This window comes from Malus domestica, chromosome 07 (assembly GCF_042453785.1).
Source record: "Malus domestica chromosome 07, GDT2T_hap1".
NCBI classification, from domain to species: Eukaryota; Viridiplantae; Streptophyta; class Magnoliopsida; order Rosales; family Rosaceae; genus Malus; species Malus domestica.
The window spans coordinates 3,058,813-3,082,875 of record NC_091667.1 but is presented as its reverse complement, the minus strand read 5'-3'; the positions used below and the strand labels follow the sequence as shown (position 1 = coordinate 3,082,875).

Below are 24,063 nucleotides of genomic sequence, written 5' to 3'. Positions count from 1 at the left end.
GACAAATCACAGTTTGACACGTGTATATAAATTTTTCATTTTTGTAAATTTAATAAGTTACATTTGCATATGTGTTAGACTGTGATTTGCAGTTAACAATTGAAGAATGACTCTTTACATGTAAGGAGTCAGTGTTTATAAAGTATATTGTACACACACAAAAAATACAAAAAGTGCAGATTTGACTTGTAATGTATGTGACTTCCTAACTACCCAAACTGTTGGTCAATCTACAATCGAAATTAGGTCATGTATTTCACTTTTTCAGACTGCCAAAGCTCGTTTAAGTCCAGCTCTTTGCTCTGGGGTCAGTCTTGTAGGAAACCTGATCTCAAATATGATCTTCAAATCACCCCTATTGCCAGGCTCTTTAGCTATTGGCATACCCTCCCTGGCAACGACGAGCTCGTAGCCCGGGTTCACAATGTTAGTAACCGGAATTGATAAATCGCGACCATCAAGCGTGGTGAGGTGCACCGTGGTTCCACCTAATGCCTCGGCCAGTGTCACCTTTTTGTTCACAATGAGGTCATTGCCATCTCTCTTGTAAGTGTTGTGTGGTTTCTCATCAATCACAAACACAAGGTCAGCTGGCAGGTGACCTAGCTGCTCATTTCCTTTATCTGGGAATGTAATCTTGGTTCCTTTCTTCCATCCTGGCTTCACATCAATCGTCAATATTTCTTGCTCCGGCACTTGGCGCCTGCGATTTTCGTTGTCCCCAATGGAGGAAAAACGAAAAGCAAAACAAGTCAGCTGATATTTACGTAGAGATTTCTACAAAAAAATATCATTGACACTCTAAAATAGTTGGTCATGCTGATATTTACGGTCATTTTGAAGTGCTAATTACCATTCCGTTTAGTAATTATAACGACCATAATCGAAACTGTATCAGTTGGGAATAACATATTCAACTAACAAGCAATGAATCTACAAACAAAGAAAATATCGAGTGTAAAAAAAGGTTACCCATTAGCATCAACCACACTCCTTGAGATCTTCATCTTCCTTGTTGATCCAGAATACAGCTCCTCAAGGCTGCAGGGCAATTTGCTCTCAACTGCTTGTGGTTTCTTTGGTGTGACACCTTCACTATATGACCGAAAAATATTTTCACCTCCACCAAATCCTCCGAACGTCCCCCCTCCATCGGATGAGAACCTCTTGGATTTTCCAGGTCCCGATGACCCAAATCCGAAGGGACTACTTCCGAAGAATTCTGCGAAAATGTCCTCCGCGTTCCTAGGATTAAATCCATTGGATCCACCTCCATATGAGAATCCACCACTTCCAGGTGGTGGCATATCTTTCAAACCTTCTTCACCATCTTGATCATAAACTTGTCTTTTCTGAGGATCACTCAAGACCTGAATTCACAAACCCATTTCATTATTTTATTTACACTACTAGATATAGCCAAATGAAATCTTAACTGCTTGCATATATAGATGAAAGAGCAAAGACTGTTAGATACTATTCAGAAATGAACCACTTAATTAACGAAATGATTTCGGCACACTTTTTTCTCTTTCTGCACATGCTTGTTTATTCAATCCGAAATGTAGAAATAAGTTGGAGTGTGTAAGATGAGAAAAAAACATGTGGAAATCACTAATATATAACTAAGCACAATTTAGGCTAATGCCCACATTTGGTTGTAAATATATGCAGATGTTGAGAAAGAGAAGAAGATTAATTAAGTTCTAGAACAAATCATGGTGGAGAAGAAGGGAAATAGCAATTTACCTGAACTGTGAATTAAACAACTATATGATCATTGTTGTATACACAAATTTATGTTAATCATCGTTCATTTTACAATCTTTGTTAGCATAAATACCCGTCACTAGGTGCATAGCGAAGTTCTGTGCATGAATCGACATTGTCAAAAATGTATTTGACATCTTACGGACACAATTTTGTTGGTGAATATGATACCGAAACCTTAAAATTACATATTGACAATCAAGAGAGGACGTCTCTTTCCATTGACGGATTGTAGAATAATCAAACAAATGAACGTGTAACATGCAGAAATACGACAAAGGAAGGAAAGAGAATGAATAATTACATGCCTCATAAGCCTCAGAGATCTGCTTGAATCTGGTTTCTGCTTCATTTTTATCATTAGGGTTCTTGTCAGGGTGCCATTTCATGGCCAGCTTCCTATACGCCTTCTTCAAATCATCTTCTGTTGCGTTCTTGTTCACCTTCAATACGCTGTAATAATCCACCCCCATTCTCTCTCTCTCTCTCTCTCTCTCTCTCTCTCTCTCTCTCAAACAAAATTACATAAAGATTAATTGTGAGAGAGTCGATCTGCGGAGAGGAAAATGGTTAGGCGATTGGTCTTCTTCTTGAGAATTCAGAAAGAGAGAATATGAATGTTACGTCATGGTTCCTGAGGAACTTTTTCCCTTTTTTTAGGTTGTTATGACATATTAAGGATATATTTTGTTAAGACAATGTTTGATGGATGTCTTCCACTGTGCCTCACATACAATGATGGCCAACTCCTATTTACAAGGAAGGAGGATGTGGATCATTTTTTGTTCTTTGACCAAAATAAAAAATAAAAAAGATTTTTGTTTATGTTTTGTTCTACTTAACATGGCCTCAAATTGGTTGGAGTAAGCTATCTCGATAAATTGTTTTGTCTAGACTGTCTTTTTGCCAAAGATAGATTTGAAACTCGAGAGCCGTGTATGTGAGCGTGCCACTATTAGATGCTACCACTAAACAATGTGAATATGTGTTAGTGTATGTAGATTGAGCCTTTAGCTAACTTCTTGCACTTAAAAGCCGATTACTCTACCATTGAGTTAGCAACCCAAATAAAATACTTAATGTGCGAATAGAATCGGAATCTCAATAAAAATAAATAAATAAATAAAAGATTGAATTACACATCCTGCACTTGGAAGAAGAATTAGAAAATGAATAAATATAATGATAATTTGATTGTTGGTCACCATAGTAAATTAGCGAGAAAATAGAATTTGTTTTTTCGTTTTTACAAAAAATAATGAGTAACACATTGGTTCTTTTTCTATGCTTCAAATGCTGAGAATTTATATTCTTGTTCGTTATGAATAAAAATAGGTTTCGATCCTTCCATAAGCTTACAAATCTTGAAATAGAAGGTAAATGTCTGAAAGCTAACGCAAATGCTTGTAAAAAGGAGAAACGTACACTTAAAATTAAAAGCATAGGGAAGCATTGGAGAAGACAAAAGCAAACTATCTCAAGCCAAAAATTTGCCATATCGAACTACGTATATGAGTATCGGGCTAAACTTAGAAGTTGGATTTCTGGGGAAGAATGATCAGTCGGGAAGACAACAACCGGTAATCATACTACAACGTAGCTCGAAGGTGTTTTTTCGAAGAAGAGTGAAGGAACTTGACTGCAAAATCACTTACTAATTTGTTGAGAGAGTTAGAGGTCTTGAATACGGAATGCGATACTAACCTGACTGTTAGGTTATTGTAAAAAACAGTAAAATTTATGTTCATGTAATTATTAAATTGCCCATATTTTTTATTTGAGTTCAGTTTTGGTGGCAGGGTTAAAATGGTAATTTCCTAGTATTTTGGTTGATAATAAGAATTTTATTAATAGGTAGATTAGATTAATACTTTTGCACACGGAAAAAAAAAAATAGGGAGTCGCTAATAGGGAACAAATATTGAAGGGGTACTGGCATATATAAGGAACCAGGATCCTCTCCTGAGCAGTTCCCTAGGTATCCTAAGGATCCCGCAATTATGTCCGTTCATCGTATATCATGCGGTCAGAATTATTTAAAATTTAAATTTTAAAATTCAAATATGAATAGTATTTAACAAAAATTGACCGCACGATATAAAATGAACGGACAAGATTGCGGGATCCCTAGGATCTCTAGGGAACTGCTCAGGAGAGGATCCTGGTTCATATATAAGCTCAGTTGTTTTGGGGTTTGGACAAATAGCGAGGGTTTTTGGTTATCGATAACGGGTGTTAATAGGATTCGTAGGTTGACCTAAAATGATCCGTTAATTAACCGGTTCACTTATTAACAACTTGACCTGTTAAACATTTACCCAAATACTAATTTTAACATATAAATAATGTCTTGTTAACGAGTAAGGGAATTGTTATTAGCATTCCAAAAATCTCATTCTACACTCCTCACAAATGTTTTTTTCTTTTCAAATATAAAAAATTTAGAGTGTAAAATGAAATTTTTAGAGTACCAATAACAATTCCCTTACGCAAATACTAATTTTAACATATAAATCAGTTCTCGTTAACGAGTCGGATTTGAAATGTCAGGTCTAATAGTAGCCCATCATCACTACCAAACAAGGCCTCCACAGTAGCCCAAACATGTTAGTCCCCACCACCCAATCCAAGTTTCCAAGACGTAACCCTCTCTCTTTGGTCCCTCTCCTCTCTCTCTCTCTCTCTCAGCTTACTTCCTTCTCTCTTCACTCTCTCCTCCATTTCCGATTCCGCAAATTCATCCTTCTCCGATTCCGCAAATTCGCCTTCTTCTCGGCGTCATCTTCTTCGGTCCCATCTCCTTGTTCTTCACTCCTCTCAGCCTCTATCAGTCGCAGCACCACTCGCACACTCACACCAGGTACACCTCTTAAACCCCTCTCTCTGCATTTTTATCTTTCCTGATTGATAACTTAATTTGGGTTTTATTAATAGTTTAATATAGAGTTTGATTGAAGGTTTAACTCAGGTTTATAATTGGGGTTTTACTTATGTTTTCAATTAGATGGGTTTGGGTATTTTCAGCTCCCCAAGTTTTTCACTTTCGTTGTGGATTGTTGTTTTTGGAATTAATTAGCTTTGGGTTTTTCATTTTTCTCAAATTCCCACCTGATTTGGCTTCCATATAAAAACCAACAAATCACCTAAAAAAAGTAGCTCCCAGTATTAACTTCAGGTGATTTGTTGGTTTTGTTTGGTTGCCCGAGACGACGGAGATTAAGGGTTCTATTTGCTTGTTTCTTTTTAGTCTTTCTGATTTCCATAGAAATGAAATTGAGTGTGATGATTTGAAGTTTATATCTTTGACATTTTCAGGTTAAATTTGGTGATAGCCATGCCGGACGTGCACTCCCTTGTGAATGATTTCCTCATTAAGCTTAAAAAGCGGTAAGTTGTTCTTTGGCGAAAATTCATAGACTATACTGGCGCAAGCTGCTTGCTCAAGAGACTATACTGGTTAATAGGTATATTTCATGATTCAGAATTTGATTGCAAATTTTTGCGGTTGCAGTAAAATTGAGGGCTCGCAGGCTACTGCAAAACAGACGGCTGAATTGATTCGGTCGGTAATTTCAGCACAGCGGGTGCCCTACACAAATCAAGCCAGAGCATTGATTGATGCTGTGAATGCTGTTGGGGAGCGGTTGATTGCTGCAAATCCTATTGGTAATGTTTTGAAAAGTCACATAAGTTTTGTAAAGCACAATGATCCGATGTTGTTATTTTTTATTTTTAAGGAGTAAATTTTTTTCATTAGTACAAGGGTCATTCATGTTACTTAAACATCTTTGTCTGTAATATCTTAAAAGACACAGGGCTGTACATTGAGAACTCATCTGAAGAACTTGTTACTGTTTTAAAAAAGTTGTGCTTTGTGCTAGTCATTTTGGAGGAAACATATAGCTTTCAAATTGTAGTAAGATGAACTTCAATTACTTTTGCGACCATGTTCTTGCCACCTGTCAAATTAGACTTTATCTTTGTTAGTGATATGCGTATCAGGTTTGAAATGCAGATATAATAACAAACTGTATTCTTTAAGTAGCATAAATGCTCATATAATATCAAACTGTCTTCTTTACATAGCATAAATCCAGTGGATGGTAGTGAGTTTAACTTATGTTAGCTAAGTCTAATGATCAAATTTTCTAAAATTCACTGTGCATTCAAAATTTTATTGTGTTGCCATTTTTTTGTGTGTATACTCATGTGTCATGAAATGAGATGATATCTCCTTTTAACCAAAGAAAACGAATGATATATCTCCCAGGTATATAGAGGAAAGTACATGATATATGCATTTGATTTTAGATATATTTATCTTAGGAGTTAGGATATACGGAAAAATCTTTTTCTTATAATCTGGACGTAGAGGTTTATATATATACTTTTATTTTCATAATAATGTTTTGCGCATATGATCGCAGAGCTTGCTGTGGGTAATATTGTGAGGCGTGTTTTGCACATTATTAGGGAGGAGGATCTTTCTCTCACTACTGCCGCTATGGCTGGGTTGAACATGACAACTGTTAGTGATGATGAAGATGATGGTGACCATGACAACCATTCGACTCTATCTGCCGCTGTTGTTGCGGCTGCTGCAAGAAGCACACTGCGTCCACCATCTTTGCAAACACTGCTTGAGGACATTCCTGATGTAGCAGCTGTTCCTCATACTTCTTCATCTGGGGGTGATTCTGAAGAAAAAACCAAATGTATGATTTTCATTCTTAGCAACATTGAGAAACTTATTTAGATACACCCTTCATTTTCCCTTTAGGAAAAAAAAAAATTTGTTTAAAGGATATGTACACATTTGACATCTATTTCTGATCATAAATGTGGTATTTGTGTTTGAAAAGTAGTCAATGAAAAATTGGTTTCCCTAGTCGTCGGGCCTGTGGAGGTGGAATTGAAGTTATTACCTTTTAAAGGCAGATTACACAGCTGTATGGCTTATAGATATTTGTTTTCTTTCACAGCTGCTGATAAAAGTTCAAGAAGTCGGAAGCTGAAGCATGATGTTATTGAAGCAGTCAATGAACTTATACAAGATATTGGCACTTGCCATGAACAGATTGCTGAGCAAGCAGTAGAGCACATTCACCATAAGTATGTATTTACCCCAAGCCTTTGCTATTAAGTTTGTTTCACTGTTACAGTTCATTTTTTGCTTTCAAATATAAACGCATCCTTCAGTCATAATATGCTCAATTTCACTTAAAATATGCATATTTAATATAATAATGATTTTGCGTGAGATTGCTTTGTGCTAATGTTCTAACTTCTAACATGCATATATTATCTCATTCACGCATATAAGTTGGTTAGACTTTTTGGTGATTTAGTTTAGGGTCACCATGGTTGAGGTTGTAAAATTAACTTCTCTGGTGTTCGACATAGCAGCGGTAGAAAACTTTTCAAGTTTAGCTACTAAGCATAAATTAGTTTAGATCCTGAACGTGCTTCCATCAGTCCTGATCTTTCAAGCACCCTTGTGACTGAGTCAGTCACATTTTATTTCACTTGTTTGTGTTTATACTTTATATGAGAAACGCAAAATTATTTTATTCCTTCAGTTGGTGTTTATATTATCAATTGCATTAGTCTCTAGGATATAGGCCTAAATCTGAATTCCTGAACTCTTAGAAACCCCATAACTTTATGGACTCCAGTGGCACTCTTTGGTAATCACAAAATTTTGACTGTGGGGCAGTCACAAAAATATACTAACCATGAATAAACACTACCTAGTGATTGGTAGGCCAGCCGATTATCACCACAAATGAGAATCTGGTCCGACAAGTTCTTATGCTCCAAAAATTCGTGCCTCTTTTAGTCAGTACTTAGAATTTAGTACCATATCAACACTTTCTATTTTTCTTTTGGCAAAATTGAATCATATATATATATATATATATATATGGATGTATGTATGTATGTACTTATGCATATACATACTTTTACATAGTTAAACAATTTGAATAGAGTAAAAAACTGAACTTAGAGACAGTAGCATAATAAAGTTTGGGGTTTTTTGTTGGGATGGTATGAAAGATTTTTCCTCATGATCAATTTTCTCTTCATATGAAAAAAATATAGTCATTTCTCCAGAAAATAATTGGACAGGGCAAAGATTGCAAATCTTGACAAAATAGGAGATTGCAAAACTTGAAAAAAGTGAGACCTCAATGAGAATATTTGCTAGTGGCTTGTGATTGATTTTAATTGATGTTTCATTGTGGCTATTTAAATCATGATGTTAACTGTGTTTCTTTTGCAGTGAGGTTATATTAACTTTAGGTAGTTCAAGAACTGTACTGGAATTTCTTTGTGCTGCAAAGGAGAAAAAAAGATCGTTTCGGGTTTTTGTTGCTGAGGGAGCTCCAAGGTTAGTGTAAAAATCTGTGTATTTGTTACAGTGGATAGGATCCGTACTGATGATTTTGATATTTTTATTGGTCAGCATTAATTTTGTTATTAATTCCTATGTATTAGGTATCAGGGGCATCTTCTTGCTAAAGAACTAGTTGCAAGAGGTTTACAGACCACGCTGATCACTGATTCAGCAGTTTTTGCCATGATATCCCGAGTCAACATGGTATGATGTGATCCGTGATCTATGTATTTTTTTCCCCATATGAAAATCTACATCCTTGTTCCAGCTTCATATTGAATTTTGTAATGTTAAAGGTTATTGTTGGCGCTCATGCTGTCATGGCCAATGGAGGGGTTATAGCACCTGTCGGGTTGAATATGGTAGCACTTGCAGCGCAAAGGCATGCTGTCCCTTTTGTTGTACTTGCTGGCAGTCACAAGGTAAGTTAATGCAATCACTGTTCGGCGTGACTTGGAGATTTTAGAGACTTGCTGTCATTCATAAATTGGGTTTCCTTTAAAATCAAGATGAGAAGCTGAAGAAGTGGGTTCCACCATTAGAGAATTTTCTATGAATAGATTAGCACGAGATAAACATCTTTTGCGGTTCTAGGAAATAGAGAGACAAAATTGATGTTACTGTCAGAGGGTTATTTTTCTAAAGTCGGCTCTGTTAAGTTTTAGTTAACTTATTCAAGTTTTTAATGGCTGCTTCCTAGTCTATTATTAGCCTTGTGTTTGCTTGTTTATACTATTGGGGATCAGATCCTATTGGATTTTGTCTGTGGAGTTGGTTTTAACTGAATAAACCATTGAACTGGGCGTCATTTCATCTGCAGTTCATTTCTTGAACTTTAGCCTTAAACGTTACCTTACTCCAAGTCTTTCCCTGGTGGTTTACATGACAGTTGTGCCCTTTGTATCCTCACAATCCCGAAGTGTTACTGAATGAGTTAAGATCTCCTTCTGAGCTGCTGGACTTTGGGGAGTTCTCGGATTGCATGGATTTTGGAAGTGGCACTGCTTCTTCTCTGCTTCAAGTTGTCAATCCTACATTTGATTATGTGCCACCAAAGCTTGTCAATCTATTTATCACTGATACGTAAGTCAACTAATTTCATGGACCAAGTGGAACTGAATTCATGAAAGATTAAAGATTTAACCTATTGAATTTCTAGTCTATTGTTTGTAGGAACCAAATGGAAAAGGGAAATTAATATTCTGGCCAGATCTAATCATATTCTAGTCTCTTGAAGAAATTTAAAATTCTCATCTCGAGTATTCCGCACTTATTTTGTTCTCTATTTCCCTACTTCCTAGCTAGTTTGTAAATTACTACTGTTATTCCTTCACAGGGGAGGGCACAATCCGTCGTACATGTACCGGCTTATCGCAGATTATTATTCTGCTGATGATTTGGTGGTCCAACGAAGGCCTGTATAGGCAGTTGAGTTCAGCTCCCACATGTTTATCATATTCTTGGGTAAGTTTTGAACTTTGGAGTCTAATTTTAGTCTCACAACCATTGGTGGGTATCTGGTGTATTCAGGTGAGTAGAGCACTGATCTAAACTGAAATTTTTAACAGAATAGCTAACAGTAATATAAGGAATCTGATCTAAACCTTTTGTTTTTAGTCTTAAAAATGGTGCCTTCTGGTATGTGTTTGAAAGTTCGCTTATTTTCTTTTTTGGGTTGAGAGGAAAAGATGCAATCAAATTAGGACAATTTCCGATGTATGGACCGGCCTAAATGTACTAAATCTTCACAGATATTACTGTTGGGTGTGCCTCGAGTTTCTTCACGAATGCTTATTTACTGTATATTGAGCTAACATTGTACCTGTAAATTCTAGTTTCAGGTAGTACAGAAAGCTATAATGGTTATGGATGGATGAAGCGGAAATTGAAATTAAACTGTAATCGTGCTGAACCACAAGGAGCGCTATCATCGTGCTGGAGGAGTAGCAATACGAAGTATGATAAGTAAGTGAAACAAAGAGAGCCAATTTTGTGTATGTGGCCATTTAGGAAGTGTAGAGCTGTATTGATACAGAAGTGAATCGACGTCGGTGATTTTTTGTGATCGTGGAAGGACAAATGGAAAGGCATATTGTTTCCCCTAATAAGATGGATGTTGTATTGCATATTTTATCTTGTTGCAAATTGTTCTTCATGCCCCTGCTTCTAGATAGTAGATAGTAGATGTCAAATATTTTCAGTTAACTACAAGTTTTCTAAAGCTTGAGGTAAATTGAGTGGCAATTTATAAAGGAAACAAATTTTTGCACTCAGCTTTCTCTTCCTTACGTATCCTCGTTTATTTATGGTCTTTGAATTGAATAAATCAAACTAGAATCGAGTGGCTGGAAAACTAGGGACATGCAAAGTAAGACCAAAATTAGTTACTTGTATTGGAGTTTTCATGAAATTTAAGTTAAATTTTGCGATATGAATGATTTTTCGGTTAAAATCCCAACAATCCGTCAAAAGAAAGGATTATCCTACTTTGGGATAGAAACTTAGGTACAACTGAAAGCCATTCAGCGAATATTTAAAAGAATCACGCATTGTCATGCATTTTGACTTTGTCAACGTGTATTGACTCTCAACTCAACTAATTTCCAGAACAGTGCAGCCTAGGTGCAACAGAACAATCAAATTGTATGAAGAGTGTTTACCTAGTTGGAAATTATTAGACACCAGTTTGGGGCCACTCGATGTTAAAATTCTTATCAGTCATTGGTTACTTGCAAGTGGGGGAATGCAAATACTCTCCCCCCGTGTATTTTACTAATACGCAAACCTAAAAAATTAATTACATTTTGGTTGACAAATTAAAGTATTAATTACACTAGCAGAGGAAGAATAATAGTAGAATTTTAATATAATTAAACTTTGAGTTTTGAGTGATAGTAGAGTACACGTGACATGAAGAGAAGTGAAAATATTAAAATGAAAAAATGAAAAAGTTATCAGCATTTCTTAGTAGCGGATGATAATAAAGGAATTTCTATAATTCTTAGGATACAATATTCCGAATTTTTTTAATCGTTAGATATTTGATTTTGAATAACGAAAATCCCAAAAGTCAGGAAAGAGGACGCGTGTCTAATAAAATCAAGCGAGTAACGCAAGTTCCACATACTCGAGGCCACTCCGTACACACGCACTTCTCTCCGCCCATACAAACGATTCATATTCCCTCCAAACGCCCCACTCACACACACACTCATCAGAGAGAGAGAGAATCTGAATGGCTATCGTGAAAGGGGATGGCGTCGTTCCGGGCAGCGACGGAGGCAGCGGAAGGCCGGGGTGCATAACGAGCCACGTGGCAGAAGGGAGCGTGGAGAGCACCAGGTTCTACCTGTGCCGTCGTACAGTCATGGAAATGCTGAGGGACCGAGGCTGCAACGTCTCTGACTTGGACCTCAATCTCTCGCTCACTGAGTTCCTCTCCGAGTTCGGCCCCAACCCGGACCATGAACGCCTCAGCGTCTGCGTCCATCTACGCTCCAAGCCCTCCAAGAAGGTAACTTTCTTATGTATGTGTTCTGTTTTGTGTTTGGTTGCTGAGAAAAACAGGGGAATGGAAGGAAAAAAATGCCGAAAAAAAAGATTTTTTCCGAGGAAAGATGACACCTTTTTGTCCAAGTTCTGATTTTTTTGTTTGAAATAGAAAAAATGGCAACCAGAAATTGTTTCCTTTAGGAAAGATGACATTTTTTTTTCTGGATTTTTTTGTTAAAAAATGACACACTTTCTTCGAAGTTTCTATCTTTTCTGTTCGATGAAAAAAATGTCGAAAAGAAATTTTTTTTCTGAGTAAAAGTGGCCCATTTTTCTCAAATTTCCAGTTTTTTGCTCGACAAAAGACAATGTGGCATCAAGAAAATGTTTTTCAAGGAAAAGGATGACACCTTTTCTTCAAAGTTGCATCCTCTCTATTACCACGCAGCTGCTGGCACAGAGTTAGCCGAAGCTTATCGCTCAAATGCCGTCATTGATTCTTCTCCGTGAAAAGAAGTTCATGACACCTTTTGTTCAACGTTCCTACCGTTTTTGTTCACAAAAAAAGAAGAGAATTTCTCAAGTTTGAAGCTTTTAGAGAGTAGTCGGTCTGATGCAGAAAATACATATCTTTGGTGTAAACAAAGAAATACAGTTAACAGATAAGTTTGACAAATTATGTACAAGTCTGAACTTTCTAAGTAAGTGCGTATAATTGCTCAGTTGTAGATTGTTCTTGTTGACTCCTGTGATCTCGACCGCCTGGTGGCGCCAAGATTATTTAGGTTCTGTATTATATATGGGAAGGGGTCAAGTAAAATGCTATTTACATTTGGTAAATTTAGGAGCAGAGAAGTGAATGAGGACATATTCTGGAAGAAATGAACAATGCTTCATGGAGCGAAATTTTTTGAGTTTGATTGGCTTTATTTTCTTGTTCGAAGTTGGAAATTATCTCAAAGAAAAGGTTCTTTAGAACCAAAGATTTCGTAGTGGTAAGTGAAATGTAATTTTATCGGTGTCTCTTTTCCAAAGTAATCCCGCACGCTCCCATTGCAGTATCAATGATGCAACTGAATGTTGAGTTTCTCTGCAGATTGTTGTCATCTTTTGTGGAACTGACGAGATAAGGAAACGCAACATGTGCGGTATCTATGCTGGCCTCCCGAACAAAGCAAGTATTCACCAGCTGATTCTTGTCTTACAAAGTAAAATGAACTGCTATGCTCGGAAAGAACTTGAAAAGTATCCATTTAAAGTTGACACCTTCCATGTAAGTTACCTGATAATTATTTTTCATTTGCATTATACTTCACCATTTTTTCAAGTGTCTTAAGGACAACCATGTTAGTTGTGGAGGCATTTAATGTTTGTTTTATGCTGAATAACAAGAAATATCGGTCATCTGGATTTCCTCGGATGGTTCTTCTTAGTCTACTGGTTTTCTTTTGGTTTTGATTGCATCATTCTGGGCAATGGCTCTCGTATGCAGATACACTTCTCTGTTTTAATGATTGTGTTTTCATCTTTCTTTTGTTTCGGGTGAAAGTTCAAGGATGGTAAAACAATGAGTATGTTATCCTTGCTCTTCTTTCCCTTAATAATTGGAGTCGAGCATAAGTTCAGTCAGTCCTACGGTTTCCTCTCTACTTTTTCTTTGTGCATTTTTCCCTAAATAACTTGTGTGTTGGCTTCAGATCTCGGACTTGCTGGTGAATATCACAAAGCATGTTTCACAGCCGAAGCTTGAGATGCTTACTGCTGAAGAAAAGAAGAAGCTGCTAATGAAATACAACTTGGAAGACAAGAAGGTAACTCTACATGTATTATTTATTTATCCTTATGTTGGAAAATAACCTTAATTTGTTTACTTTGTCTTGGCGGAGCACGTCACTGATCAGTACATGCCTATTAACGAAGTGTGAAATACCTTGTGTGTTGGTCTATCAAAAGAACATGACTTTTAATGGCTGAAAATTTACAGCATCGTGATATCGAGATGCATGGCTAACTAGAACAGTTGCTTTACGAGTTATTAGTCCTTACTGCTTTGATTGACAAGGAAGCTAGCTAGTTTCCGGGTGACATATAGCTCTCGATAGCTGGTTTAAGAAGTGCTTTACCCTATTAGCAGGGAACAAGGTAGCCATTCAAACATTTTGATCTGAAAAAACTTGCGTTGGTAGTATGCACCAAAGGGAAAAACCATCCAATCCTGAAGCAATTTTCCCTCAAAATAGCTTGCAGTCAAAATCTTCTTACCTTGCAGTCAAACTTTTGTTGGCTGCTAACATATAACTGGTTTTTCAGTGTTTGATTAAAATATAATTGGAGTTGTTTACTTAGCGAATAACTGATATGAAAAGCAGGAAGCCTTGTTGACTTGGGGTTGCCTTTTAAGATTGAAAAGTAAGACGTGACTCAGATGTTGTCTAATTTAGTTTTCTTATGTTTCTTCCTCAGCTCCCTCTGATGCTGGCAACTGATGCAACTGCACGATACTACGGATTGGAGAAGGGGCAGGTGGTAAAAGTCAATTACAGCGGGGGATTTGCTGGACCACTTGAAACTTACCGCTGCGTCGCTTGATTCTTGTACGAGATTTACGTGCCACTTTATGCAGTGATGAGTGCTGAGTTACAAACACAAGCTTATATCTTAGACAGGGTTTCGACCGAGATACAAAGATTGGTGTTGGTTTATTGGCTTGGTTTTAGATAGTACTAGTCATGGTGGTGGTTGAATTTGGCATCCTCTCTTAATGTGATCCGTACATTCATCAATATAACTTGGATTTCTTGGTATTTTTGTCCCAATCCACCACTGTAAATAATTTTAAATTTCACTATCGTTAAGTGATGATGTAGACAATTGTTAAAGTAAGTTTTACTCTCAAATCATCTATGAAGCTTTGAATTTCCATGTGGATGCAATTTAGCTAAACAAATTTACGATTTTAACATGACTAGGAGTCGATTTGGCAAATTAGAGCTCCAAAAACAACGATTAGTAAATACCAACTTTAATATTTGTCCAACTCATCATTTAATACTAAAAACATCATCACATAATGTTGGTACAATTGTCGCCGGTGACCTAACCACATAATGTTGGTACAATTGTCGCCGGTGACCTAACGGATGTCTAATAAAAGTTTTAGATAGTTATTTAGAATATTTTAAAAAGGTGAGATTAATTTGAAATCATTCCAAAAAATTGCGTGGTTATCCGTACTTAACTCAATCTATTTTTTTTTAATTTTCTATTGACAGAATGTATAACATTGTAGAAGTAAAAAGTTTTTTATATTAGCGGCAGTGGTCGATGGGTGTGCCGATGTTATCAGTGTGGGAAGGTGACGGTCACCTTTGTCATTTTTTCTATACCAAGATCCCTATAGAAATATCCAAGTCTCCACAAACATTAACAACATTTATCATGCACCCGAGATCATGTGTTTAAATATCATCGCCCAACATCGCTTTATGTCTGTAAAACTAGGTTTTATGGCACTAGTTTATAGTAACATTGTTCAAATTCAACGTTGAGGACTAAATTAACACACGGTTAAAGTTGAAAACGTTGTAAGCGATTTCAATTGTTCATATCTTTACACAGCAATATAAAACATCTACTTTATCCAAGCACATTACGAAAGAATCTCAGATTAACTCGTGATATATTTTCGCAATCTGAACGTATAAATTTCTTACTAGCCGAAGAGGCGGATCCGGAGTGCACCAATAGGCCAATACTAGCTAGACACGTGGCTCCCGCCCTTCGTACATGAAAATATTACTAACAGAGGTCTCAAGTATTGCCTTGAATATGTTTAAGGAAACACACCAGCTAATCTTATGACACTTGACTTTAGTCTTGAAACATGGATATATATATATGCACGCAACTAGTTTTACAGAGCAGATTGGTTTACAGGATACTCCCTCCCCATCGGTAATGTTGTCCGAAGGCTGAAGCTCCTCGACCACTAAGACTATATGGCTGACAACGAAAGGAAATCTCCGCGTTATCAGTAAATCCATACAGCCGTGTATGTGAAACGAATTAAATTATTAACAAGCATGGGAGAGATAAAGGAAGGAATTACCCTTGTCGAATTCTGAGGCACACGCATTTCTTCACAGAGAGGCTTCAACCTCCATAGTTCCACCATCATCCGGACCAGTGCTAGATGCGTTTTCTGAGTTACCCACCAAAGGACTGGTTTTAAACGGGTCCACAGAACTGGGCTCAGGGAATGGGCGACAGCTTTCAGATCCTTGGCGAGGAAAGCACTGCTTGTTCTTCAGACTGTCAGGAAAGCATTCATTTGACAAGTTCACCAAGCCTGCTGTTTTGTGTTCACATGACAACTTGGTAGAAATAGGTGATTCAGATGCGTCAGATTTTTTTCCCGATGAATTCAAGGGTCTATGGAAGAGCAAATGAGCCACAGTTCGATCTATGGGATTGGTCTCTGTTTCCAAATCTGGTATTTTACCAAACCTACAATACCATAGGATTAACAGGAAAGTGAGTGATGATTCACAAAGACGAAATGATTCTTACCCTTGACCCAAATATGAAATTGATCAGTCAGTCCACCACAAATCGATAAAGCAATACAAAAGGTCAAACAGACAAAGGCTTTCGAATATAGTCAAGAAGATGTAAACATAAACGGTGATAAAAGAAAAGAACTACATAAGTTTTTCCATTTCCCATTTACTTAAGAGTGGAAAGGAGGTATGAAAATGGTGGAAAATGGATTATATAAGAACAACCAAAGAGGTGGACAGACAGTGAAACATGGGTGTGCAATATTTCGGGACAAACCTGTTAGCACTTTGACGAGGTGAGATTAGATACAACCATTTGACTACTAATACCCTATTTCTTTATAAAATTTCCTAGAACTGACCTTTCTACCTGGGTTTCTGTACAAGAATCCAGCTGATTAAATGATCCTTTTTGCCCTCACACACCCCCAACCCCCCTTCCTAAATGGAGTGTATTGTTAACATTCCTATATTGCTAGGATTAATACCAAGTGATGAAGGGGAATGATACATGTTATGTTCAAACTAAAATTTTAACAAGTTTAAGACAGTCACGACTCACGTTCATTAGTTTCATGAATTTTATAAGGTTTATAACCTAGGATGACTGTTTCCCTTTTCTTTTTCAATTGCTTATGAGTAAATTTTTGTTCTTTCACAGTTTGGGGAGAATGTGATCACCCAACCCAAAACCAATTTGCAATGTGTGGAGACCCAAATTTTTTTAAGAGAATAGATTTACATCCTACCATATGCATGGACAATTTTTTACAGTTGAAGTCCGTTGGGCATGCCATATATCATGCTAAAATATGAGCATCGAACCCAAAGACAAATATCCATGGGCGGAGAGGCCCAAGATCATTTAAGCATGTATGTTAAACTTCCATTGTCCGACGTGGGACAGGCCGCCTTAAGGACGTAAAATGCATGTAGGTAATCAGCATACAAAGGATAACCACTTGAGCCAAAATGAAAATGTAAAACTATAAAAACAAAGAAAACTCGTTAACCTGTTATGATTATTGATTTCCTCTGCAAAGACTTCACCCTCAACCTTACTACTTTTGTTTGAACTGCTAGTATCACTAGCATAATGCCTCCGCATTGCACTTTGAGCCAACCGGTACAAGCTATCCCGTATGCAAAGTCTTATTTTGATGTCCAACTGTAAACATTGTTTTTCCATTGTAAGTTGTAACTAAATCTAATTCATTTACCCTACCAGGAGAAGAATCAAATTTGAAATTGAGCATACCTTTGATATAATATATTGAAGCCTGTAAAGTATTGTATCCTCAGCTGAGTGATCATCAATTGCTGCAGAAACAATACTGGAATCATCTTGTTCTACGGTTGAGTTCGGGTCCAGAGAAGGAAGAGTACTTAAGCCTTCAACTTCCAGATCAGCTCTCTCAAAATACTGAATTTGATTTTCTTGAGGGCCTTTTTGAGTGCTAGACTGATGGGTGCTAGAGATTTGATGACTAAATTGTTGTTGTTGCTTCTGAATGGCAAGCATTGCCTGTAGTTGCTGCCGCCTCCTTAACTTTTCAATTTTCTCTTGAGGAGACATGGTTAGAGGCTTTGCTGAAGTATCTACTGACTTGTTTATAGCATTTGCATTCCCAGAAGAAACTTCACAACCAGAAAACAAATTTTGATGCTTAAATTTCCCAGGTTGAATGTGAGATGACACATGCGTAGATGGATTTGTGAGGTTCCCATACATAGACTGGGCTGCACATTGGTTTGGGATATGCTGGTAGGGTGAGGGATCAGGTCCTTGAAGCAGTCTCTTCTGCTTGGGAGCTGTAGAAGGAGAGGATTCTACCATGAAGCCTTCCAATTGGTTCTCAAAATGTCCACAAGGGGTTCTTGATGAAGGCCAAGTACCATAAAAATCTTGCAATGATTTCTCCTCACTTTTTTCCTCCAACTTTTTACGATACCTCATTAATTTTTTCTGCCTAGAAACCTGCATATATCAAGGGAAAGACACTATTAACCTAATTTGAATGATATGGAAAGTACAAACTATCAAATTGTGTTTGATATTTAATCAGTCAAGGTTTTTCCTTCCTAGATAAAGTTATGGCATCAAAGAAAATGTTCAAAATATTACATAACCATATCAATCCATAGAAGAAAGAGAACATTTCTTTTTAGTTGGATCATTAGAATGATTATAACATTTCTACAATTGATGTTACGCACATCAGACTCTCTGAATCTCAGTTGATGAAATTTTTTACTACACCTCTTTAACAATTTGGTTCTACCTCCCGGCTGAACAGACTTCCATTACGCAACGTTGACACACCGTTTGCATTTTTAAAGTGATTTCTTAGTATTCCCCCATCTTAAATGGTATTATATTTTAAGGCATCAGACAGACTACTAACTTTCATAACTTATTTGCCTCATCACAGCACCTTGACATATCAGAACATAAGAGAGAAAAATAGAAAAAAATGGTAGTACCTTATCAGCTGTTTCATTTGGGGAAGAAGAATTTTCAGCATTCAAGGAAGAATTTGTCAGAGTGCTTCTTCCTGTGTCCATATCTGACTGTGAAAGTCAAATACAATTATGAGATCACTTTCTTGATTAGGTGAAAGGCATGAATATGCGATGGACTAATCAAGTTTAGATTAACTCATACCTGTTCCTTTTCCATGGTCTTACTTTTACCTCCAGCATATTCTACATGATCAAGTGCGGCATGTGCATTCTGCAGACCATAACTTGCAGAATAATCCATCTTCCCATAGCCTGGGGTGATTGACTGGTTATCTTTCTGGATATAGTCTGTTTTAATTTCCAAATACTCAGAAGCATTCGTTACTGCACCTGATGTGAAACTTGGTGAGTCTGAAGAAACAGGAAAGGCTTTGATTGGACTGTCAGTTGCATCTCTAGAGGAAGACCACAGCTCGTCAGCATTACCAAGACTTACATTGCCAAATATAGTGTCATCATTGCTGCAAAATCATCAATTGTTTATGAGACTACAGAGTTGGATGGATACCGTTAATAAAAAAAGGTCGTACCCAGTACACAAAGCTCCCGCTTTACGCAGGGTATGGGAGAGGAATGGAGAATAAGGTAAGTTATGTAGAGGAATGGAGGGAGGAGTATCATAACCTATTAATATTTCATGGTCTGAAATTTTAAATGTATTTAGTACTTTGTTTTGTAGATGGTGTGCTTCAGTTTGTGAACTAGTACATCAGTGGAAAAGGAAAGATGGGGTACTTGACAGTAAAAACGCCACAACCAGCTGTCATTGAACACACCATTTTTTTTCTTGGGTGTTTGACAATACCACGATGATGGCTTCTTAAACTGCTCCAAGATGGAGACGAATAATAACAAAGAATAAAATATTTCTATTATACTTCAGTTGAGAAAACTACTGAGAAATAATGATAGCCATGAAACTGTACAATTAGTTTTCCTTTAAATAGTTCTGCAGATCATGCCAGCTAGTCAACTCTGAAAAAAATAAGTATACGGTGCAATTTTTGTAAAATAGCAAAAATAAAATAAAAATAATTTATATCAGAATGTTGTTGAGACTCCATTAACAAAAAAAAAAATGATGTCGTCATAAATTACCTAAAAATCCGGTCAAGATCATCAAAACTTCCAATGTTGGCCCATCCGTAGTCAACAATATCACCTTGTTCTTTACCTTCATTTGAATTTTGAAAAATTTCACCATCTTTATCAAGTTGGATTGCCTCAGCTGTTAAAAAGGTAAATATTTTATAAGAAGCACAAAATTTGTTAAAACTAGCAGAAATAAAATGTAAGATGGACAAGAAATTCAGCACTTCTAATTAAACAATCTGAAAACAGAATCAAAAGAAACAATTGAGACAACAATCCACCTCCCCAACACACAACAAATAAAGAACTACTTGTTTATCACGGTGCTATTTAGCTTCTTTGTCATTTTTATTAAGACCAAAATCCCACATTTTTTATAGAATATAAGATGAATGGATGAAGTGGAAGAGTGCACCGGGTGTGTAGTGTGACTATCGTATGCCACTAAAGCTGAAGGGAAAATTTTATAGGACACCAATAAGGTTAGCCATGCTTTATGGCACATAATGTTAAGGCGGTCAAGCATCAACACGTGCAAAAAATGCGTACGGATAGAAGGATGGTAAGCAAATGGAGCTGAGATAATGCCTAACCTTTAAATAGGATACAATGAAGCATAACAAATTAACCATAGCCTGAATGAAAACATTGATTTCCATTGTCAACTGGAAATGTACATGGGTTAACTGACACTGGATTATCTATTCCCTCTGACGGTCTTATCCAAACTAAAGATGCTTTATGATTAAAAATAAATAAATAAATCATAACCGTAGGTGATAATTTCAGTTAAGTTGTTGGGTGCTTCAGTACCTATACAATGCTGTTCACTTTTGGCAACATTAGCTAATGATGAATCTGGCCACGAGTCCATTCCAAATTCAGAGGTAGAAATTCCTTCACTGGTGTCAAAATTAGGACTGCTTTCCAACTTTCTGTCTTGCAAGTCAAACTTGGACCCATGGGTCTTCTGTTCGGTAGGCTTGATGGTGTGAGATTCTTGTTTCCATTCCTTCTTGTTACGACAATCCTCACTTGCCTCGTTGTAAGGCACAATATGATCATCACTCTCACCTGCCTCACTCCATATTATGTTTGCAAGCTGAAAAAAATAAAAAAACGTTAACATTAGCAAGAGGCATGACAAGAACAATATTTAAATAGTATAATTGAAAAGTTGACAAACAAATTATTTAAGAGAGCACTGGAAGTATTAATGACGATTCTCTCAGCTCAGTGGCTTATCACCTCTTGAGATTGCATACATATCAGATATAGAAAGACAACATCGAAAACTGCATGAGGATTAATGTACACTTGTTGGAAAACCACAAATCTTTAAGATTCTGGCACTTTAACAAATTGTACAAGAATTCCACTGGCCAAATAGAATTACCAAACACATCCTAAAAGTTAAAGCCCAAAAGATAAATATCATAACTCAACAAACTGCAGATTCCTAATTTAAATCGAAATAAAAAGCTAACATTATCCAAGCACTCTTGCATGAAAACCATAGCTATTGCATCCACCTTTTTCTCTCAAACATATTGCAATTCTGCAGTTCCAAATTACAGCTTTCATAATTGTCATCATGGTTAGGTATTCTGTAACTTGCACAGAGTGCATAATAGCTTTTGAGATAGTGTGATTTGTAGCTTTCACAACTAAGATTTCACTTTTCTTTTTGGTTACATATACCGCATTTGAAACTTTCCTTACACCTTCTTCACTCTCATATTTTCTAGTTAAAGTATAGAATTAGAGCCTCAAAAACCCACATTTTTCTTAAGAAATCTATATACCCTCAAAGCTCAATGTCACATCTATAATCCCACTCAGTGCATCGTTTCCAAAATTCTTGTTTCTCCAATCTTCAATTCAATATATAGAGTTCTAGTTCAGCTCGATTCTTGTTCTTCGCCTTGATTTCACTACACCAGCACCACGGAACTCTTCCTGCATCATATAAACTCATCTTATCCCCTACTTTTGATGACTATGTGCTCGTATTCGCACATGAATTCAAATTCAAATTGTCGCTCCAAACACCTTAATAACATAACTGACATTCCGTCTGTTCAACAAATAAACCACCTCCTGAAATGTTCATCCTTGGACTCACTCCACTGTTCTTCAATCGTCTTACACAAATATATGCGAATACCTAATCAACTTTTTTTTCGCAAGATTTTCATAAATTCATATCACTAATAATCATTTCTTCACCTCGTTTCTCATTTGCTAGATTGTAACAAAAAAAGTCAATTACTGTAACAAAAATTCAAGAAAATATAACTATGTAACCGTCGTTTTTGGCACCAAATTGTCCGCCAAAAAGCACATAAATTCACCTAAAATACAACAACAGCAAAGGAAATTCATATCTTTTATCTCAAAAACTCGAAAAAAAAAAATCATTTCACATTAACACAAAAAATATAAATTTAAAATCTTATTAATTAATAATGCAAAAAAAATTAAATTAAATTAAATTAAGAAGAAGAAACTGTATACCTCCTCGTCGTTCCAATCAAACATCTCTGAAGAAGCCACAGTTAATCGCAAAACCGAAACCGGAGTCAGATCGACGCACACAGTCTGGTCTACACATCGCCAAGAAACTTCACACTGTCACCATCCAACAAACCTTCCAACGCGCCCCCAGAGCGAGAGCGAGAGAGAGAGAGAGTGAAAGAGCAAAAGCACGGCCACTCAGAGCTAGAGGGAGACAGAGAGAGAGGGAGAGAGGGAGAGAGGGAGAGAGGAGGGAGAGAGGTTTCGAGGGTGTGGGAGAGAAGAGAAGAGTTTGGCTTGTGCCGGGGAAGGAGGGCGGGTGGGGCCCAAGTCACGTGAACCGGTGAAACTTGGGACACGAGTGATGAGAAACGTATCTAAACTCGTGGTCAGAGAGAGGGGTGATCTAATGCTGCGACCTGATTGGCTAGAGGACTTCTCGGGGTCCGGTTTTACATTTGCATTTCGGACAAATTCCATTTGCATTTGCATTTCGGTGCCCTTTTTAAAATTATTTTAATTTGGTGTGGGTCGCGCTTGAGGTGCTTTGTGGTGGGCGCTGGGTCTGGACGTCGCTTTCGAAGGTTGGGCTGGATTGAACCGAAGCCACTATGTTTGTCCACGGCTCCTTGGATCCGGCGTGAGTGGGGTGGGTCAGTGCGGGTTGTCATCCTAACTTTTGGTTAATATTACTATTTTTAGAAACACTCATCTCTTCTTTTGTCAATTTAGAGCTCGTTCGAAAGTATTTTGAAATAACTGGAAGAGTTTTTAGAAAAATTAATTTATAGGTTTCAAAAGCATTTGAAGTGCTTTTGCAAGAATTACCAGTTATGTGTTTATTTCAGGAATCACTTCAAGTGTTTTTTTTTCAGGATTTACTTGCATTTTTACTAAAGATTGATTCCAAAATCATTTTCACCAAAAGCGTTTTCAGTTATTTTAAAGTTACTTTCAAATGAGCTCTTAGGCTTCTCACTTTGCGAGGATACAAATTCTCTTGCAATTAATATATCGTTTTAGATATAGCTGCCACTTTTTTTTTTTTTTAATGTTTTGATTTTTAATTTTATAAATTTCAATTTAAGTCAATTATAGTTTTATAATTGCAAAAATATAATTTGAGCTCTAAAGTGGACAACATATTGTTTTTTTTATTTTTATTCCTCCTCTTTCGCTAGTTCACTTCGTACATTTTTTTTTGTTTAAATTTAATGGTTTGGGGAAGGGGGGAAGATTAAAGTTGGGATATTAGGTAATTATAAAAATTCAAGGGGTTAACCAGCCATAATTAAAATTTAGAATTTTTTTGCCAATTATAGAAGTTCAGGGAGATAACCGTTAAAATTAAAATTTAAGAAAATATTGACAACTCCTTACAAATTCGGAAGAAAATCGACAAATGCTTAATATTTTATTACTTTAAACAAAGATATTTTTTCATATTTTGTTTTGTACCTATTCCTAAACCGCATTAAAGCATATGAAAAGAGAGTTAAAAAAAAGCGGTGCAAAGACAACGGCCGTATCGCGAAACCATGAGAAGCAAATACTTTCTCGCAACGTAAGCTAACTTTTGTGCTCGACCGTCCGATTTCCAGCAAGCGTCGAAGCCTGTAGCATCTTTGCTGCAGGTGCATGACATAAGATGGGTTTTTTTTTTATTTAAAATTGAATATTATCAGTATTTCACGAAAATGTACGATGAACATA

The 24,063-nt window shown here is 36.7% G+C and overlaps 4 protein-coding genes across 6 annotated transcripts; 2 read left to right on the top strand and 2 right to left on the bottom strand.

The window, feature by feature from the left end:
• Nucleotides 1–12: 12 nt before the first annotated feature.
• LOC103438547 (uncharacterized) lies at nucleotides 13–2,454 on the bottom strand. The gene is made up of 3 exons (XM_008377083.3): nucleotides 2,079–2,454; nucleotides 973–1,370; nucleotides 13–703 (listed from the first exon to the last, which is right to left on the bottom strand). The coding sequence occupies exons 1-3, from the start codon at nucleotides 2,241–2,243 to the stop codon at nucleotides 265–267; spliced, it is 1,002 nt and encodes a 333-aa protein (XP_008375305.1). The 5' UTR covers nucleotides 2,244–2,454; the 3' UTR covers nucleotides 13–264.
• A 1,916-nt stretch (nucleotides 2,455–4,370) lies between these two features.
• Nucleotides 4,371–10,295, top strand: LOC103438548 (uncharacterized). 2 transcript variants are annotated; one of them, XM_008377084.4, is made up of 11 exons: nucleotides 4,371–4,630; nucleotides 5,086–5,157; nucleotides 5,282–5,436; nucleotides 6,198–6,485; nucleotides 6,753–6,882; nucleotides 8,054–8,161; nucleotides 8,269–8,371; nucleotides 8,464–8,589; nucleotides 9,057–9,250; nucleotides 9,504–9,631; nucleotides 10,003–10,295. In XM_008377084.4, exons 2-10 carry the CDS (start codon nucleotides 5,105–5,107, stop codon nucleotides 9,589–9,591), a joined length of 1,245 nt encoding a protein of 414 aa, XP_008375306.1. In that variant the 5' UTR covers nucleotides 4,371–4,630; nucleotides 5,086–5,104; the 3' UTR covers nucleotides 9,592–9,631; nucleotides 10,003–10,295. The 2 variants fall into 2 exon arrangements, with proteins under 2 accessions (XP_008375306.1, XP_008375307.1); XM_008377085.4 differs by having other exon boundaries at nucleotides 4,439–4,630; nucleotides 10,009–10,295.
• A 1,069-nt stretch (nucleotides 10,296–11,364) lies between these two features.
• LOC103438549 (DNA-directed RNA polymerase V subunit 5C) lies at nucleotides 11,365–14,463 on the top strand. Its single transcript, XM_008377086.4, has 4 exons — nucleotides 11,365–11,681; nucleotides 12,756–12,932; nucleotides 13,357–13,470; nucleotides 14,123–14,463. Exons 1-4 carry the CDS (start codon nucleotides 11,403–11,405, stop codon nucleotides 14,246–14,248), a joined length of 696 nt encoding a protein of 231 aa, XP_008375308.1. The 5' UTR covers nucleotides 11,365–11,402; the 3' UTR covers nucleotides 14,249–14,463.
• A 763-nt stretch (nucleotides 14,464–15,226) lies between these two features.
• LOC103438550 (protein LNK2-like) lies at nucleotides 15,227–22,758 on the bottom strand. 2 transcript variants are annotated; one of them, XM_029105136.2, is made up of 10 exons: nucleotides 22,351–22,729; nucleotides 20,647–20,935; nucleotides 19,840–19,969; nucleotides 19,072–19,202; nucleotides 18,884–18,993; nucleotides 18,703–18,789; nucleotides 17,477–18,196; nucleotides 17,232–17,386; nucleotides 15,768–16,165; nucleotides 15,227–15,661 (listed from the first exon to the last, which is right to left on the bottom strand). In XM_029105136.2, the coding sequence occupies exons 1-9, from the start codon at nucleotides 22,372–22,374 to the stop codon at nucleotides 15,799–15,801; spliced, it is 2,013 nt and encodes a 670-aa protein (XP_028960969.1). In that variant the 5' UTR covers nucleotides 22,375–22,729; the 3' UTR covers nucleotides 15,227–15,661; nucleotides 15,768–15,798. The 2 variants fall into 2 exon arrangements, with proteins under 2 accessions (XP_028960969.1, XP_028960968.1); XM_029105135.2 differs by having other exon boundaries at nucleotides 18,884–19,202; nucleotides 22,351–22,758.
• Between the last annotated feature and the right edge of the window lie 1,305 nt (nucleotides 22,759–24,063).

Coding starts and splice junctions, on each gene's coding strand:
- LOC103438547 (XM_008377083.3), bottom strand. CDS start 2,243: ATGGGGGTGGATTATTACAGCGTATTGAAGGTGAACAAGAACGCAACA. Junction 1,371..2,078: donor AGATCTCTGAGGCTTATGAG/GCATGTAATTAT, acceptor TTGTGAATTCAG/GTCTTGAGTGATCCTCAGAA. Junction 704..972: donor AGTGTGGTTGATGCTAATGG/GTAACCTTTTTT, acceptor CGAAAATCGCAG/GCGCCAAGTGCCGGAGCAAG.
- LOC103438548 (XM_008377084.4), top strand. CDS start 5,105: ATGCCGGACGTGCACTCCCTTGTGAATGATTTCCTCATTAAGCTTAAA. Junction 6,486..6,752: donor TTCTGAAGAAAAAACCAAAT/GTATGATTTTCA, acceptor TTTCTTTCACAG/CTGCTGATAAAAGTTCAAGA. Junction 8,590..9,056: donor TACTTGCTGGCAGTCACAAG/GTAAGTTAATGC, acceptor TTTACATGACAG/TTGTGCCCTTTGTATCCTCA.
- LOC103438549 (XM_008377086.4), top strand. CDS start 11,403: ATGGCTATCGTGAAAGGGGATGGCGTCGTTCCGGGCAGCGACGGAGGC. Junction 11,682..12,755: donor GCTCCAAGCCCTCCAAGAAG/GTAACTTTCTTA, acceptor GTTTCTCTGCAG/ATTGTTGTCATCTTTTGTGG. Junction 13,471..14,122: donor ACAACTTGGAAGACAAGAAG/GTAACTCTACAT, acceptor TTTCTTCCTCAG/CTCCCTCTGATGCTGGCAAC.
- LOC103438550 (XM_029105135.2), bottom strand. CDS start 22,374: ATGTTTGATTGGAACGACGAGGAG. Junction 19,970..20,646: donor AAGTGAACAGCATTGTATAG/GTACTGAAGCAC, acceptor CCTTTTTAACAG/CTGAGGCAATCCAACTTGAT. Junction 16,166..17,231: donor GAAATCAATAATCATAACAG/GTTAACGAGTTT, acceptor ATGGTATTGTAG/GTTTGGTAAAATACCAGATT.